The following is a 17,532-nucleotide window of genomic DNA, read 5'->3' on the forward strand; positions in this document are numbered from 1 at the left end:
CCTGGATGCTTTCTCCTTACTAGACTATATCCCACCCTCTGTTTTTTTTGTAATTGTTCATATGATGAGTAAAATGAATCAAAATTCTATTACAGCCTTTCTTATATCCTTTCTTCCTTTTGCTCTATTTCCTGACTTTTTGTATGCTGAGTAGTTTATATGTCACATTATTTTGTGCTACATTTCCCCACCCTAATCAGTTGCAAGATTTTTCTGATTATTATTGTTTTAGTTTAATAGATCACCATAAAACTTCAATATTTTTTCTTAAACATCTTTTTTTGGCGGGTCTGGGGATGGAACCCAGGGGCATTTGACCTCCAAGCTACATCCCCTGCCCTATTTTTTATTCTTTATTTTGAGACAGGGTCTCAATAAGTTGCAGAGGGCCTCTCTAAGTAGCTGAGGCTGTTTGCAAACTGTGATCCTCCAGTCTCAGCCTCCCAAATGCTGGTATTACCAGCATGCACCACAACGCCCAGCTCTGTCTTAAACTTCTTTTGCTAGTAAAAATCTAGTTGTAACTGGCCATGGTGGCATATGACTGATTCCCAGTACTTGGGAGGCTGAAATAGGATCATTGCTGGTTCAAGGACACCCTCAGCTTAGTAAGATGCTGTTTTCACATTAAAAAAAAAATAAAAAGGACTGGGGGTGTAGCTCAGAGGTAGAAAGCCTGTTGGTTCAGTCCTCTGTACCAAAAATAAGAAATCTAGTTGTCGTACATTTTGAAAGAGAATCTTGCTAAGTTACTATACACTGGCCTTGAACCTACAATTTTCCTGTCTCAGCCTGTTAAGTATTGGTATTACAGATGTGTGCTACCACAACTGGCTCATATTATTACTTTTGTGTGTGTGTGTGTGGTATCAGAGATTGAACAAAGAGGCATTCTACCTCTGAGCTATATCCCTAGCCATTTTTAATGCTTTTTTAATTACTGAGGATTATTGAACTCAGTGGCATTCTTCCTCTAAGCTATACCCCCAGACCTATTCTTATTTATTTATTTTGAAACAGGGTCTCACTAAGTTGCAGAGGGCCTCAGGCTGGCCACAAATCTGCGATCCTACAATCTCAGCCTCTCAAGTACTAGGATTACATGTGTGCACCACCACACCCAGCTAATTCTTTTTTCTTTTTTATAAATAGTCTTACTAGATTGCTGAGAATCTCACTTGTTACCAAAGCTATCCTCGAACCTGTGATCCTCCTGTCTTAGCCTTCTAAGAACTGGGATTACAGGCATGTACCACCAAGCCTGGCTATATTATTACTCATTTTTATTGGTTTTTTTTTTTTTTGGTACTGGGGATTGAACTCAGGGGCATTCTATCCCCAAGCTACACCCCTAGCCTGATTATATTTTTTTTATTTAAAAATAGAGTCTCACTAAGTTACTGAGGCTAGCCTTAATCCTCCTGTGATCCTCCTGTCTCAGCCTCCCAAACACTAGGATTACAATTGTGTGCCACCATGCCCGACTATATTATTACTCTTAATGAATGCCTTGCTATAGTCCATGTTTTCTGTTAATATTTGGTTTATATTTTCAACTGCTTCAATATTATACATAATATAATTAGCAATCATGTATGTATTGGAGTGTTTATTTTTCTGTATGTGTGATACTGGGAATTGAACCCAGGGGCATTCTCTCTATGAGCTAAAACCCAGCCCTATTTAATTTTTATTTTCATATGGGGTTTTGCTAGGTTGATGAGAGTCTCACTACTTGCTTAGGCTGCCCTTGAACCTGTGATCCTCCTGTCTCAGCCTCCCAACTACTGGGAATACAGGCATGTACCACCATACCCAGTTTGTCTGGGTCTTTAAATATTTAACTTTTTGCTAAGGAGAAACCCAGAGGTGTAATTGCTAGAACAATGAGTATGTACTTTAAAAGAATATGTACTTTTTTGATGCACATTTTCAAAATTGCCTCCCAGGAAAAATATATAAATCTACACTCCCATCTATAGTATATGAGGTCACTTGGTTCCTAACATTGAAATTATCGTTTTCTTCCATTATAGCTGACATGGCATATTAGCATTTTTGTCCATTTCTTAGGCGAAAAGTGATTTTTGAATTGTTAAAGCTCGGAGAGATCTTGGAGTGCTAAACCATTCTGAGTGATGTCTTGGTATAGTTTTCACTATGGGTGGGAAAATTGTTCTTAATTTTATTCTAAAACAATCAAATATGGGTTAGCCTGTCTAATCACCTATAATGACAAGATCTGTAGCACTGGTGAAGATATTCAAATTGATTTTGAAAAGTATTCAAGGTAGCTGGCTGTGGTGGCACGTATCTTTAATCCTAGTATTTGGTAGGCCTAGACAAGAGGATCACAGGTTCGAAGCCAGCCTCAGCAATTTAGCAAGGCCCTTAGCAATGTAGTAAGACCTTGTTTCAAAATAACAAAACAGAGCTGGGGGTGTAGCTCAGAGGCAGTACACCTCTGAGATCCATCTTCAGAACCACAAAAATAAAAATGTTGATTGTTTTATAATTTACATGAAAAGCATTCTGAAATAGAGTATGATTAATAAGTAGAAAGGGCTTCTTAAAAACATCAACTTTGGAGAAGCCTCTTATTTCATGTCTAATAGACCATTGGTGTCGCAGTGACTCTGTTGTTGACATTGCCTCTGAAAAGTACTAATATTATGATGATTCTGACATATATCTGTGATGCATTTTTCACTGAATAATTCCTATGTTGTGTGATCTCTGTGGTTTTCCTAATACACAGTCTCTTTTCTCTGTTCCTGTTCTTATAATGCATATATGTTGTATTTTTCTCTTGTCAGCTTCCTAATTCTGAAATTATTTCCCTCTGCCCTCATTCACTTCCAGGCATCACCCACCTATTCCACTATGTAAATGTGCCCTTGCGGAGCCATAGTAGTGATGAATTGAAGACTTCCATGATGTCCTGTAAGGGAGCAAGCAAAGTGCCTCTTCATAAAAAATTAGAAATGGTTTGCCTGGAAAAAGTAGAAACACCCCTGAAGATGAATGTTGAAGCATCTCCCAGTGTGACCAAAGAAGTACCACCTAAGGTCAGCACTGATGTACACATGGCCAGCACAGAAGTACCACCCAAGGTGAGCACGGATGTACCATCCAAAACAAACACAGAAGTACCACCCCAGGCCATCATGGATGTACCACCCAAGGCAACCACAGAAGTACCACCCAAGGGTAGCATGAAAGTGCCCTGTGATGTGAGCGTGGACCCACCTCCCATGTTGGATGTCTCCCCTGTGGTGAGCACAGAAACATCCCCTGTGATGAGCGCGGAAACATCCCCTCTGGTGAGTGTGGAAGCATCCCCTGTGGTGAGCATGGACGACTCCCCAGTGGTGAGCCTGGACACCTCTCCTGGGGCAACCATGGACACATCCCCCGAGGCAAACATGAAAGCTTTCCTTGAAGAGAGTATCAAAGCAACCCCTGAGTTCAATGTGGAATCTACTCTGGAGTTCGATGTGGAAGCTACCGCTGAGGTCAGTGCGGAGGCAACTCCTGAGATCAGCGTGGAGGTGATCCTTGAGGTCAATGAGGAGACCCCTGAGGTCAATGCCAAGGCAACCCCTGAGATAAATGAGGAGGCAACCCCTGAGGTCAGTCCAGAGGCGACCCCTGAGGTCATTGCAGAGGCGACCCCTGAGGTCAATACAGAAGCGACCCCTGAGGTCAGTACAGAAGCGACCCCTGAGGTCATTGAGGAGGCGACCCCTGAGGTCAATGCAGAGGCGCCTCCTGAGATCAGTGTAGAGGCGACCCCTGAGGTCAATGCAGAGACGACCCCTGAGGTCACTGTGGAAGCGACCCCTGAGGTCAATGCGAAGGCGACCCCTGAAATAAATGTGGATGTGATCCCTGAAGGTAATGTGGAGGTGATCTCTGAGGTCCTACAGTCTACCCCTGATGTCAATGTGGAAGCGACCCTTGAGATCATTGTGGAAGCAACTTCCAGTGAGAATGTGGAAATGACACCCAAGGAAAACATGGAGGTGTCCCCTGCAACAATTGTAGAAGTGCCCCATAAGGAGAATATGGAAGCACCCCCTGAGGAAAATGTGGCAGTATCACTCAAGGAGAGCACGGAAGCACCTCCTGAGGTGATGGTGGAAGTGCCCTCCAAGGCAACGAATAAGGTGAGCATGAATGTATTTCCCAAGGGAAAAGGGAGAGACTAGAGGTTTGTAAAGTACCTTTGGTTGACAAATTTTTTGTTGAAATAGTTATATTTTATTGTATATGTCATAATAGGTTTTATGACATATTATTATTTATAGTATTCTGCACTAAAATGAACAAAATAAGATAACTCAATGATTTCTTTGTGTGTGTGCATGTGTGTTACTAGGGATTGAACCCAGGAATGAGGAGAATGTTACAGAGTTGGGAACAGATTTTTTGAGTGTGTATGTGGTATTAGAAATTGAACCCAGGGGTATTCTACCTCTGAGTCACACCCCCAGAATTATTATATTTTTTATTTTGAAACAGGTTCTAACTGAGCTGCTAAGGGACTTGCTAAGTTACTGAGGCTAGGCTCCAACCTGCAATCCTCCTGTCTCAGCCTCCAAAATACTGGGATCATAGGTGTGTGCTACCACAATATTGGTTTTTTTTTTTTTTTTTTTTGGTACTGAAACTTGAACCCAGGAGCATTCTATCTCCAAGCTACACTCCCAGCCCTTTTTATTTATTTATTTATTTATTTATTTATTTATTTATTTATGTGTGTGTGGTACTAGAGATAGACCCCAGGGACATTCTACCTCCAAGCTATACCCCCCAGCCCTAGTTTTATTCTTTATTTTGCAACAGCGTCTCACTGAGTTGCAAAGGGCCTCACTAAGTAGCTGAAGCTGTCTGTGAACTGCGATACAACTGTCTCAGCCTCCCAAATTGCTGGGATTACAAGAGTGCACCTCCACGCCCAGCTGAGAGTCTTGCTATATTGCTGAGGCTAGACTTGAAGCTGTCATTGTCTCTTAGTTTCCCAAATACTGGGATTAAAGATTTGTACCACCATGACTGGCTTTGTTTTTTATTTTGAAATAGAGTATCACTAAATTACTACAGCTGCCCTTGAACCTGTGATCCTAATATGTCAAGCATCTAAATACTGGGATTACAGGCATGTACTACCATGCCCTGCTTCACTTAGTTTAAAATTCTTTGAGCCGGGCGTGGTGGCGCACGCCTGTAATCCCTGCGCTTGGGAGTCTGAGATAGGAGGATTGCACAGGTTCGAAGCTAGCCTCAGCTACTTAGTGAGGCTCTCAGCAACTTAGTGAAACCCTGTTTCCAAATAAAATAGAAAAAATAGGTCTGGGAGTATAGCCCGGAGGTAGAAAGCCCCTGGGTTCCATCCCCAATACCACCCCCCAAAAAATATTCTTTGATGTTTGTTATACCGGCATAATATTCCCTCTTAAACTGTGGAATATTAATTAATTTTTAGTAGAAGAAAAATGTAACTGTTTATATGAACTGTTTCTAAACTCTGGAGAAAAAAGTAGTTTGAGAATTTTTCCAAACCTTTAACTAAGACTTAAAAATGTAATCAGGTTGAGCCAGGCATGGTGGCACACACTTGTAATCCCAGTATTTGGGAGGCTGAGATAGAAAGATTTTAGGTTCGCAGTCAGCCTCGGTAATTTAGTGAGGCTGTCAGCAACATATTGAGACCCTGTTTCCAAATAATAAATTGAAAAGGGCTGGGGATGTAGCGCGGAGGTAGAATGTCCTGGGTTTAATCCTCACACACATACAGACAAACACACACACACACACACACACACACACACACACACACGAATGTAATTAGGTTTTGAAATAAAATATTTCTTTAAATATTTATATGATGGAATTGAATTGTGTAATATAACTAGTTAGTCTAGAAAATATACTTGGTTTTCATTCCCTAATGGAAAACTGAGTTTAAGTTAACTATAATGGTATTTTATTTAGAATGTTTTTTCTCTTAGAAAGCTAGCTGAAACAAAATAACTACAAGCAATTTCCTAACTTACTACATTGATTTTTTTTTTCAGAAACCAGAAACGGACAAAAAGACCTCAAACCCTGTGCCCAAGAAACGCCTATCATCAAATGTACCATCTTACAGAGGTCCATCATCTCCTGCAAGAGGGTGTCGCCCACCCTCTCCTGGAAATACTATGTAAGTAGGCCATTTGCAACTGTTCCTGATAGTTGGTTTTACCAGGACAAATTTCATGTCAATGTTTCATAAAAGAAATCGTAGTGTATTGCTAGGACTATAAATGTGAAAGAAAACAAACTTTAAAAATGGATTTGTTATAAAAACTCTCAGATTATATCCTCTCATAGTATTGAGACTTTTTTGCAGTACTGAGGATGAAACCCAGGGGCATTTTACCTCCAAGCTATACCCCCAGCCCTATTTTTTATTCTTTATTTTGAAACAGGGCCTCACTGAGTTGTAAAGGGCCTCACTAAGTAGCTGAGGCTGTCCGCAAACCGCGATTCTTCTGTCTCAGCCTCCCAAATGCTGGGATTACAAGAGTGTGCCACCGTGCCCGGCCTTGAGACATTATTTATGGAACTTTATACTAAGAGTTAATCTAGCTGGGCATGATGGCACACACTTGTAATCCCAGTACTTGGGAGACTGAGACAGAAGGATCGCAGGTTCAAGGTCAGCTTCAGTTGCTTAGTGATGCCCTAGTTGTGGAACTTTGTGAGACTGTGCTTCAAATAAAGAATAAGATATAGGGCTGGGGTGTAGCTCAAAGTTAGAATGTCTCTGGGTTTAATCCTCAGTACTACAAAAAAACCAAAAAATTAATTAGCACACATGTGTTCCTTTTTCTTAGCAGGCAGGTTCCAAAGACCCATCATACATCATCTTCAACAGTCTTGTCAAAACCAGCACAGCCGTCTATGTCCTATAAAATAATACCTGTTCAACGTACCCTATTTGTGCCAAATGCATTAGGCACTGCCAGTAAGAAAAGACAAACCATATCTACAGCCCCAAACAAATGTGAGCCAGTGAGCCAAAATCATATGATCCTTGAAGGTAAGTTTTTTCTCTAAGAAGTTTATTTTAATTTGGATGTGGTGGCACACATCTCTAATCCCAGTACTTAGGAAGCTGAGACAAGAGGATTGCAGTTTTGAGGCCAGTAATTTAGCAAGACTCTTGGCAACTTAGCAATACCCTGTTTTAAAATAAAAAATAAAATAGGGCTGGAGGTGGAGCTCAGAGGTAGAATGCCCCTAAGTTCAATTCTCAGTACCATAGGCACACAAAAGTTTATTTTAGCAATACAGAAAATCTTATGGAACCCCAGGGGCATTGTATCTCTGAGCTATACCACCAATCCTATTTTTTATTCTTTATTTTTGAAACAAGGTCTCACTGAGTTTCAAAGAGCCTCACTAAGTAGTTGAGGTTAGCCAAATACCACAATCCTCCAGTCTCAACCTCCTCAGTGTTGGGCCACCATGCCCGGCGAGACCCTTTCTAAGATACAAAATAAAAAACAGCCAGACATGGTGGTACATGCCTGTAATGCTAGTACTTTGGAGGCTGAGACAGGAGGATCTGAAGTTCCAGGCTGATCCCATCAACTTAATGATATATGCAGCAACTCAGCAACACTCTGTTTCAAAATTAAAATAAATAAATAAATAAGTAAATAAATAAAATGGGCTGGGGTGGTAACTCAGGGGTTGAGTATCATTGAGTTCAACCCTCAATAACAAAATGAATACATCAATAAATATGGCTGGGGCTATATAGTTCAGAGATACAGTGCCCCTGGGTGCAATTCCCAGTACCAAAAATATAAATAAAATAAATATGATGCTAATTCAACTCTTAGGGAGCGGTTGGGGCTTTGAAAAAAAATCACCTAGAGTTTCCTTATGATTTATAAATCTTGGTTTGCACACGTGTTGTTTTTTTAATGTTTTGTATTGCATTGTACTTTTTTATGTTGGGAATTGAACCCAGGGGCATTCTACCCCCATGCTATACCCCCAGCCCTATGTTATTTTTTATTTGGAACAAGGTCTCACTAAGTTGTAGAGAGCCTCAATAAGTTCCTGAGGCTGGCTACAAACCTTTGATCTTCCTGTCTCAGCCTCCCAAATACTAGGCTTACAAGAAAGAAGTGCATGGTACTTCTTTCTTGGACTGAGAGGCAATAATTCACCTAACTACTACTAACTACTAAACTAATTACTTCTCATGTGTATGTAAACTAGATTCTGTTAATAAATGCACACCAGGAACCAAGAGTGCTGAGGAAGCGACAAAAATTTTGGCAGAGAAACGCCGTCTTGCTCGTGAACAGAAAGACAAAGAAGTGACATTCCAGAGTGAAATGCAACCGAGGTTAGAATTAAATCATCCTTTCTCTACTTAGCTTGGGCCCAAATTTTGAAATTTTATCATAAAAGATTAATTGGCTTTTCCTTCAGTGAGGATCAGGAATTTCCGTTATATTGTGTACAAGCAAAGAAAGCATAGGAAGCATTTCAAGGGCTTTGTGACTAGCTGAACAGGGAGGACCCTGATATCTTCATACATTTTTATTTTCCATACATCATGTACCATGAAGGTGTATTAGGAGTATACATAAAGAGACTGAACATGTCTGGGGCCCTCTGTTTCAGCAGAAGTACCTGAGTGATCATGGAACATTTTATTTTTTTGCATTTGCTGGTCTTGACTTCTTTCCTTATTTCAAAATACTTGAAATTTCAGGGCTTATAAACCTGGAAATTATACATACTCATGTTTTACTTCGGATACTTTCCAATGAACGCTCTGACATCTGAGTTTTATCAGGCTAGTAAATTATGGTTGAAAGGATGTCCCGTGGGCAGCAAATATATACAGCTATGTGCATTGAAACTTGAAAGAAAGATTCCTTGATGGTATGATGGTGCCCAGTACTTGAGAAGCTGAGACAGGAGGATCATAGGTTTGAGACCAGCTTCAGTAACATAGTGATATTTTGCTTCAAAATAAAACATAAAATAGGGTTAGGAGTATAGCTCAGAGATCAAGTGTCTCTAGGTTCAATTCTCAGTATTGGAAAAAAATTAAAAAATAAAAATAAATGCCTGGATCAATGGTAGAGTGCCAATGGGTTCAATCCCCAGTTCTACAAACAAACAAAAAATCAACGTAGTTTAGTACTTTAGAGAAATTTTTTCTTTCTAATCCCAAAGCCTAGTTTTCCCCATTTAAGAAAGATGAAGTTGTATAAATCCTGTATAGTAACAGTGCAGCAAATGTAGTAAATATGGTACAAATGTAAATTGTGTTTTTACACACAAGGAATTTCACTTATAAAAGCTCTCATGCTCACATAAGCACTAAATTACCAACTAAGATAACGAATAAGTATTATTTAAATACTTTCAGTGTTAATAGGAAAGTGGCAGTCACAGTAGAGAAAACAGATGAAGTCCAAGTAAAAGAGTTCTCAAGATGTGAAGATGAGCAACAAGAAAAGAAGATTGAAAAGAAAAAAGAAGTTTGCCAGCCTCAGGAAGACCAGGAAGTACAGGTTTGTGGGCTTGACACTTTAGCAGCAGATAAAAACTCGCTAATGAAATTCAATTGATACCCAAAGCAGCAAGCTGTGGCTTTGAGCAAATGTGGTATTCTCTACTTATGCTTTCACATTACAGTCTAACTGTTATCCACTATGCGGGTCATCTTTGACCACCAGTAAAGCCCTGGGACGTTTCCCAAGAACAACAAAGAAAAGCATAAAGTAGCATATTATAGATTAGCAGTCCTTTAGTTTGAAACCCAAATTGCTTGCACAAATGAAATATTCCAGGTCCTTTTTCCACATTTTTTATTCTATGGTACCACACATGGCATCTTGCACCCTTAACAGGTAAGACAGTTAAACATTATGAACAGTTCTGAAAGTTAAAAAATGATCAGATTCACCAATAAGGTCTCACCTTTCTAAATTGAAATTGCCAATTAAATAAACCCCGAAAATGAGCTCAGACTATACTCATCATGAATGATTATCATAGCCCAATTTATATTCCCAGTTTTAGTTTGTCATTCTGCAAAATTGTTTAGACTAAGTTCCATAAATGGTTGTGTACACTTGTATTCCTCTGGAAAGACCCTTTTTGAATGCTCTTAGTGGTTTTGAGGGAAATTTGAGATTTGGGCTCCTATTGCTGTGTTAATGGACAGCTCCATGGTCCCTTACATAAGGTGGTCTGATGTTCATAATGATAACCTTGACATCCTGAGCCTTCCAAATAGGATTTAACCTAGCTTTGTGTATTCTGACCAATACTTTGACAATCGATAATCCATGACTGTCATATATATAGAATACACGATCAAAGGTTACAGCTGTTTAACTTTTTGGACTAGTACTGTTTTCTGATGTCACTCAGAAATATTGAGAGTAAATGATTCTTTACACAAATTTCCTAGAAAGGGGATACCAAAATAAACGCTCAGGAAGAAGCCGACAAACGCAAGAAGGAACGCGAGAGAATTATGCAACAAAATTTACAAGAACGATTAGAAAGAAAAAAGGTAATTGTTCTCTGTTTTTGGGTGTCTTGTTAAACAGTGTTGGCACATGATAACAGAATATGTTTTTGAAAATCACAAATTAAAGCCAGGCATGGTGGCACACGCTTGTAATCCCAACATTTGGGAGGCTGAGACCAGAGGATCGCGGTTCATGGACCGCCTCAGCTACTTAGTGAGGCCCTCTGCAACTCAGTGAGACCCGGTTTCAAAATTAAGAATAAAAAATAGAGCAGGGGCTGTAGCTTGGAGGTCAAATGCCCCTGGATTTCATCCCCAGACCTGCAAAAAAAAAAGAAAAAATCACAAATCGAGTGTGGTGATTTTCCCACTACCTACCCCTCCTCTTTCTCTCTTTTGTGATACTAGGGTCTTTCCTTTTTTGTAATACTAGGGATTTAACCCAAAGGCATTCAACCTCCAAGCTCCACCTCCAACCCTATTTTTTATTTTTATTTGGAAACAAGGTCTCATTAGGTTGATGAGAGTCTCACTATTTGCTGAGGCCATCCTTGAACTAATGATCCTTCTGTCTCAATCTCCCAAGTCCTGGGATTACAGGCATGTGCCACCACATCTGGCGAGACAGCTCTCCTCTTATTGACCATACCTTTTTCTCTTGGACCCTTGGTGGTAATTACAATAATGTCTCGATATATCTAATTTTGGGAACAAAGCTGCTTGGAATAGCATGACTAGTCACTGTGGGGTGGGTAGAAGTTAGAATTTCTTCTGTACTGGACTGGGCTCTTCAGCAACTGCAGAGGGAAGAAGTGAAAGGCCAAGGAACAGTCCCTTTTAAGGAAAGGTAACATTTTATGTGACTCATGTGGTAGCTCATCTGGGAGCTTTGGCTGGGGCTAAGTTGTCCGGAGGCCTGCCTATCAGTAATTAGTCACCCTGAGGTGGCCATGGAGCCATAGCTCTCCTCACCTCATGCAGGAGATAGAATTCTTTATCCCTCCCTAAAATACATCTTTCATCTGCCTCCTTTCTCTCTCTCTGTGAGGTACTGGAGATTGAACTTAGTGGTATTCTATCTCCATACTATACTCTTAGCCGTTTTTATTTTTTTGTTTTGAGTTGGCATCACTAGTTGGGGAGAGTCTCGCTAAGTTTCTAAGGCTGCCTCAATGCTGTATTCTACAGGTGTGGACCACCATACCTGGAGTATCTTTTTAATAACAAAACTTCTTGATCTTGGCATCATTGGGGTGCATTAATATCACTAATGTTGGCTTGAGGAATGGTACATTAGGATTAAAAATCTTGTTGACAGCTGTGATTGGTTTTTCATAATATGTGCTTAGTCTAAGTAATGGATTTTCAGGTCTGAAGAGAGGTCATTTGGGTGTGTATAACAAATACAACTGTTGCCATCCATGGGATCTTATAGCTGAGTCTAGATGTGGGGAGTAACGTCATCTGTGGATCCAGATCTTTTGTTGGTTAAGTCTGTGGTTTAGGGGCAGTTGGGGACATTTTCCACCTCTACAAAATGGAAATAATTACCTGCTTCAGGGACACTGGTTTTTAATCTCTTTTCATGTTTGAATTTTTATTTTCCCGTAAATAGAGAATTGAGGAAATAATGAAGCGGACCAGAAAGACAAATATGAATTCCTCAAAGGTAGTCTCCATTCTCCTCCTAGAAGCATTTAAGTGTTCCTCTTGCTTCACATTCTTGGCAACTTTTTCATTTTCTCTAGTTTGGTGGGAATGAAAAAAAAATCTTACATTTGCATTCCCCTGATCATACAAATAGTTTTGCATGTTTTCATGTTTGTAATTAGCTTTCATGTATTCTCGTGTGTAAAATGCTTGTTAAGATCTTTTTGCCAACTCTTTTGGGTTTGTCTGTCTTTTTCTTATCTTTTTGTAGTTCATTAAATGTTCTGAATCTACTCTTTTGCTTATAGTTTGTGTGTATCTTCTAGTTTATAACTTGTCTTCTTGTAATTTTCTGCTGGGTAGAAAGAAGCTCCTGACATTGATGTTGAATTTATCACTATTTCTCATGACTAACAAAAGTCAGTTGCCTTTATATATGCTCTCTGGCCATTTAGAAATCTACTGTGGTAACAACTTTTCAATCCATTTGCCCATTTTCCTGTTTTGTCACCTGCCCTTTATTGAATTGTGGGAGTTTTACCTATCTTACTTAGGGGTCCTTTACATCTGTGTAGTGCAGGGATCATCCTGCATGTTATATAGTTTGTCCTGCTTGATGTCTTTTGATGAACTGGAAGCTTGTCAGTTTTAATGAACTCGACTTTCTCCTTTTTTCCTGGTTTTCCTTTATAGTACATGCTTTTTGTGTCTATTTCACAAGTATTTGCTTCTGCCAACATCATTTCTTGTGTGTGTGTGTGTGTGTGTGTGTGTGTGTGTGTGGACTTTTAATATAATTTTATTTGTGTGATTCTTAGAAAATTGTTTCAATATGAACATCATTTGTTTGAAATATCCAACTGTCTTGTCAAACACACTGAAGTAACCTAAAGATATATTTTGAAAAAGAGCAAAGATTATATGCAATCAAACAAAACCTACTTCTGCATTTTTTGTTTCTTGCTGAGACCACTTTGCTTTCCTAGACCTTACTGAGTATCTTCAAGAAATGCAGTGATCATTTTGTTTGGAACTTAAGACACACCAGGACACATAATATTTACAAAGACACTTTGACATATAAATTAATAGAATAATTACAATCAAGAAATTAATTTTGAAATCTCCCTTTCTTGGCAAATAATCAGAATGTAAGATGAGATGATAGCCATACTGCTTTTTAGCAGAGGTTTCCATAAGCTAATGTGTATTTCAGAAGTCTCTGCTAACCTCAGTAACATTTCCTTTTATGGAGTGCATGCGTTCAAGGCTTTTTATCTCCAGATTCTGTGCACTACACATTTTGTATTACATGATAGTTTGCCTAAACATAATTGCTCACTTTTAGTCATTCATACTATTAAGTAGCTCAAGGATGTAGAATAGAACTGTCATTTCTGTAAAGTTCTGTGTGTCACTGCCCAAAAGTTTATTCAACTCATTGGTCCAAGAAATTTTACCTCAAGCAGCAGCTAAGAACTTTTTTAACTTTTCACTGGTCCCACTCAGGCTTCATTAAGGCTCTGAGCAGGAGGAGGACCAATGTCAGTTCTTGGGCTCTCACTCAGGGAAATTTTTCATTCTTGAGTACTTCTCGCTGAAAGACAAAACTACAGTCACCATTCTCTACCCCCCGTCAATTACTGGGGCCAGTTAAAGACGTTGGTTTTTTTAAACCTTTAATCGAAATGCCAAAAGTTAGCTATCAGTTTAGTCTTAAAATCTGACTTCTTTGAAATTATAAGCCAGAATGATTGAATAGTATATATAATCATGATTTTCTTTTTTAATCATAGGTCACAGAAACATCTAGCAATAACATATCCGAAGAGGGTGAGGCGGATGATGAGGATGAGACAGAAAGTGATGAGGAATCCCTCCATGAAATGTTTCCATCAGGTTTGCTTACTCCTAATAGTTCTCTTAGTCACCATGTAGGTGCTGGGCTGTCTAGGTTCATAGCCTAAGGCTGTTCCTCTGAGCTTTGTGGCTCTGGCCAAGTCACTTACCAACCCTCTGTGCTCATCTTTACCAACTTCCAAAGGAAATATAATATTGTCTCCCTCCTGGGATGGGTATGAGAGTCCAATAGTATAAATCTGGCTAATGCTAAGAATAGTACGTGAAGTGTAGAAAATCTCAATAATTGTTAGGCATTGCTGCCACTGTTATTGTCACACACATAGACAGTACATGGCAGCTCATTTTCAGTAGAATGTGAGTGTTGCTGTCATGTCATAGCTCAGAACCTCAGAAGGCATCTGTGATTGACTAGAGGTACGAGTCTACTTTGTATCTCAGTAAGAAAAATGGAAATCATGTCATGATGCAAGTGCCCGTGAAATGTATTGTGGACTCCCTAAGAGTAGGAAGCACTTTAGAGTAGCAGTAATTGGCATATGAGAAATGCTGTTCATCCATATTTATTCTACAAGCAGGCACTGAATAGGTAAGCCAGGTGTTCTACAAGGTACTGGGATTCTGAGATGAAAAGCCACGGTCCTCTCTTTCAAGGAGCCATAGCTAGTGAGAAGAAAGACACCTGAGCAAACAGTGGTACTGCCACAAGAGGATCAAAAATTAGTGAGCATGTAGCAGCAGGAGCCCCTCGATCTGCCTTAGGGAAGGAGAACCAAAAGTAAGAGGTAGCACTGGAGGTGAGATGAACTCACAGGTACAACTGGCAAGGTGAATGACCAGGACCAGGCATGAGAAGTAAGAAGCAGTCCTGCCCTCTGGTCCATAGATCTTTCCCAAAAAAAGCGAGAGGACAAGTTTTTTAAAGGTTGTCCCCTCTAACCAAGCATGGTGGCATGCTCCTGTAGTCCCAAAACTTGGAAGGCTGAGACAGGAGGATTGCAGGTTCATGGCCAGCATCAGCAACTCCACAAGACCCTGTTTCATAATGAAAAGGGCCGGGGATGTAGCTTCATAATGTAAAGGGCTGGGGAGGTAGAATGCCCTGGTGTTCAATCCCAATTAAAAAAATGTTTTTACCTGGAGGGCAGTGCAAGTTTGTGTGCTGGGGAGCACCAGGCCACAGTTTAAGCACGTGAAGCCTGAACACTTCTGCCTTAGGTACCTCCCATCTCGCCAGCCTCACTGCCTTTCCTGTCTCTTGTATTTGTTATGGAAATTCCAATTTTACTGTTAGTTCCTCTTTCTTTCCTAGCCATTGGAAATGGCAAACACAAAACACCTTATAAAAATGCATCAAGAATGCCTCAGAAGCTGGTGTTTTTACAAGACACAACCGGTGAGATCCATAAGGATAAGAAAGCATATTTCAATGGCGATATGAAACTCAAGCAAAAAGGCCCAAAAGATACTTTGACTCAAGTAAAAGGCTCAAAGTGAGTTACTCAGAACCTTATTAACTGAAAATCTTGGGGGAGAATTATGACTGACATTTTTTAGAATTCCAAGAAATAATATGTATTGAAGCCAAGCATAGGGCACATGGCTATATTCACGGTACTGGGGAGGCTGAGACAGGAGGATCACAGATTTGAAGCCAGTACATGGGAATTTAGCAAGACTCTGTCTTAAAATAAGAAATAAAAAGGGCTGCAGATGTGGCTCAAAGGTAAGAGTGCCCCCTGGGTTCAATCCATAGTACTGTCAAAATTACTTACTGAGCTCTTAGTTTACATATACCAAACATTTGACAGAACAGAAACAAACTAACCCTCACAACAGCCTCGTAGGTAAGGACCATTTTTTACAAAGGAATAAAAAGGCATAGAGAGGCTAAGGGCCTTGTTTGCCCACTATCTGACTATTAAAAAGCAAAGATCTTGTTGAGCATGGTGTTTCACACCTGTAATCCCAGTATTTGGGAGACTGAGACAGTAGGATTGCAGGTTCAAGGACAGCCTTAGCAAGTTAGCAAGACTTTCAGCAACCTAGCCAGACCATGTTTCAAAATAAACAGGGGTGTAGCTTGGAGATAGAAGTATCTTTAGATCCAATCTCCAGTACCAAAAAACAAAAGCAATGCCCAAATGCAAACCCAGATTCATCTGATTTCAAACTGCTTTTGTTCAGATGGTTAATATTTAATAAAATTGTGAAAGGGGACATTTATTAAGTGACTACTATAAACCAGGCTTTTTACATTGCCTACTTCACTTTTCTTTGTTACTCTGAGTTTGATAGTAATATCCTCATTTCACATATGGGGAGTCAGAGATTAGGTCAGGAAAGCAGGGACCCTTTCTTGTAAAGGAATACTACTATGGCTATTGAAAAGGCACAAAGATGCAAGGCCCCTGGAAACAGGCAACTTCCAGGAGGCGCAGTGACATGAAAAGAACATGAGAGTTATAAATCTGTAAGGTCCCTAGCTGTACCTCACTGGCTGCTGTCCTTGACCTACTTAGAAAAGGGGGACAGGGTTCCTGAGTTCTGTGTACTTAGATGCTCTCTGGGTTCTGATACACCTATAGCACTGTAGGGCTTTCAAGAATACAGTATAAAAACTGTATTCTGTCGTCTCCAGGTCCCTTCCAGGCTTCTCATTCTAGGATTTGGAAAGTTCACATTGAAGGCATCTCTTAGAAGTTAACTATAAGCTAAAACTTCTTTCAGGGTAGCACTTTGTTGTTGTTGTTTTAACAATCAGGATTCTAACCAAAACACCTTTTTTCAGACAATTTGCCAAAAAGACATCCACTCACACTGCGAAAACTGGAAAAGCAAAGGAAACCAACATCAATGTTCGATCCACCGTGGGTGTTGGCACAAACCAGATTATTGGCATTAGTAGTCACAACACTGAATCACCTGCCACAAATTCCACTCCTAATAGCCGCAAACACAATTCTAAAGATTCTGTAACATCTCGCCAGACTCCTCTGGTGCCTTCGGATCAAAAGAAAAGAAGCAATTCTGTTTCTTCTCTTTCGGGTAAGGCCTTATCTTCACATTGCTTGAAATTCAATTGACCTAGAACCCTCCCCTGCTTTCCACAGTTCCAGGGCACTCTGTGCAGGAAAGGAAGAAGCTAGTGGCGAGTATCACAGAAGTGATCTAAAAGTCTTATTAAGTTAGTTTTGAGAGAGTAGATGACTCTAGTTTTCATGTTGTACATTTCCTGCCATATGTTAAAAGAAAAAGATTTTTTGAAATCCAAATCCCTCTTGAGAAAAGAGGATCACACATTTGAGACCAGCTTCAGATTTAGACCGTTTCAAAAGAAAAAGAGAGCTGAGTGTAGCTCAGAGATAGAAGAGCTTTTCCCACACACACAAAAAAGCCAGATCCATCTGAACTCTTGATCTTCCTGCTGCTCGATGAGGACACGGATACTTCTTCAG

The 17,532-nt window shown here is 39.9% G+C and overlaps 1 protein-coding gene across 1 annotated transcript in view; it reads left to right on the top strand.

Annotated features, from left to right (window-relative positions):
• Nucleotides 1-17,532, top strand: part of MAP7D3 (MAP7 domain containing 3) — a gene marked incomplete at both ends in the record, with an annotated part of 45,203 nt that overhangs the window by 21,093 nt on the left and 6,578 nt on the right. The window contains 10 exons of the mRNA XM_080718934.1: nucleotides 2,863-4,169; nucleotides 6,081-6,208; nucleotides 6,888-7,090; nucleotides 8,284-8,413; nucleotides 9,452-9,596; nucleotides 10,502-10,606; nucleotides 12,180-12,233; nucleotides 14,011-14,113; nucleotides 15,387-15,567; nucleotides 16,866-17,122. Coding sequence (XP_080575060.1) covers nucleotides 2,863-4,169; nucleotides 6,081-6,208; nucleotides 6,888-7,090; nucleotides 8,284-8,413; nucleotides 9,452-9,596; nucleotides 10,502-10,606; nucleotides 12,180-12,233; nucleotides 14,011-14,113; nucleotides 15,387-15,567; nucleotides 16,866-17,122 — 2,613 coding nt within the window. The remainder of the gene's footprint in view (nucleotides 1-2,862; nucleotides 4,170-6,080; nucleotides 6,209-6,887; nucleotides 7,091-8,283; nucleotides 8,414-9,451; nucleotides 9,597-10,501; nucleotides 10,607-12,179; nucleotides 12,234-14,010; nucleotides 14,114-15,386; nucleotides 15,568-16,865; nucleotides 17,123-17,532) is intronic.

This window comes from Muscardinus avellanarius (assembly GCF_963383645.1).
Source record: "Muscardinus avellanarius genome assembly, chromosome: X".
NCBI classification, from domain to species: domain Eukaryota; kingdom Metazoa; phylum Chordata; class Mammalia; order Rodentia; family Gliridae; genus Muscardinus; species Muscardinus avellanarius.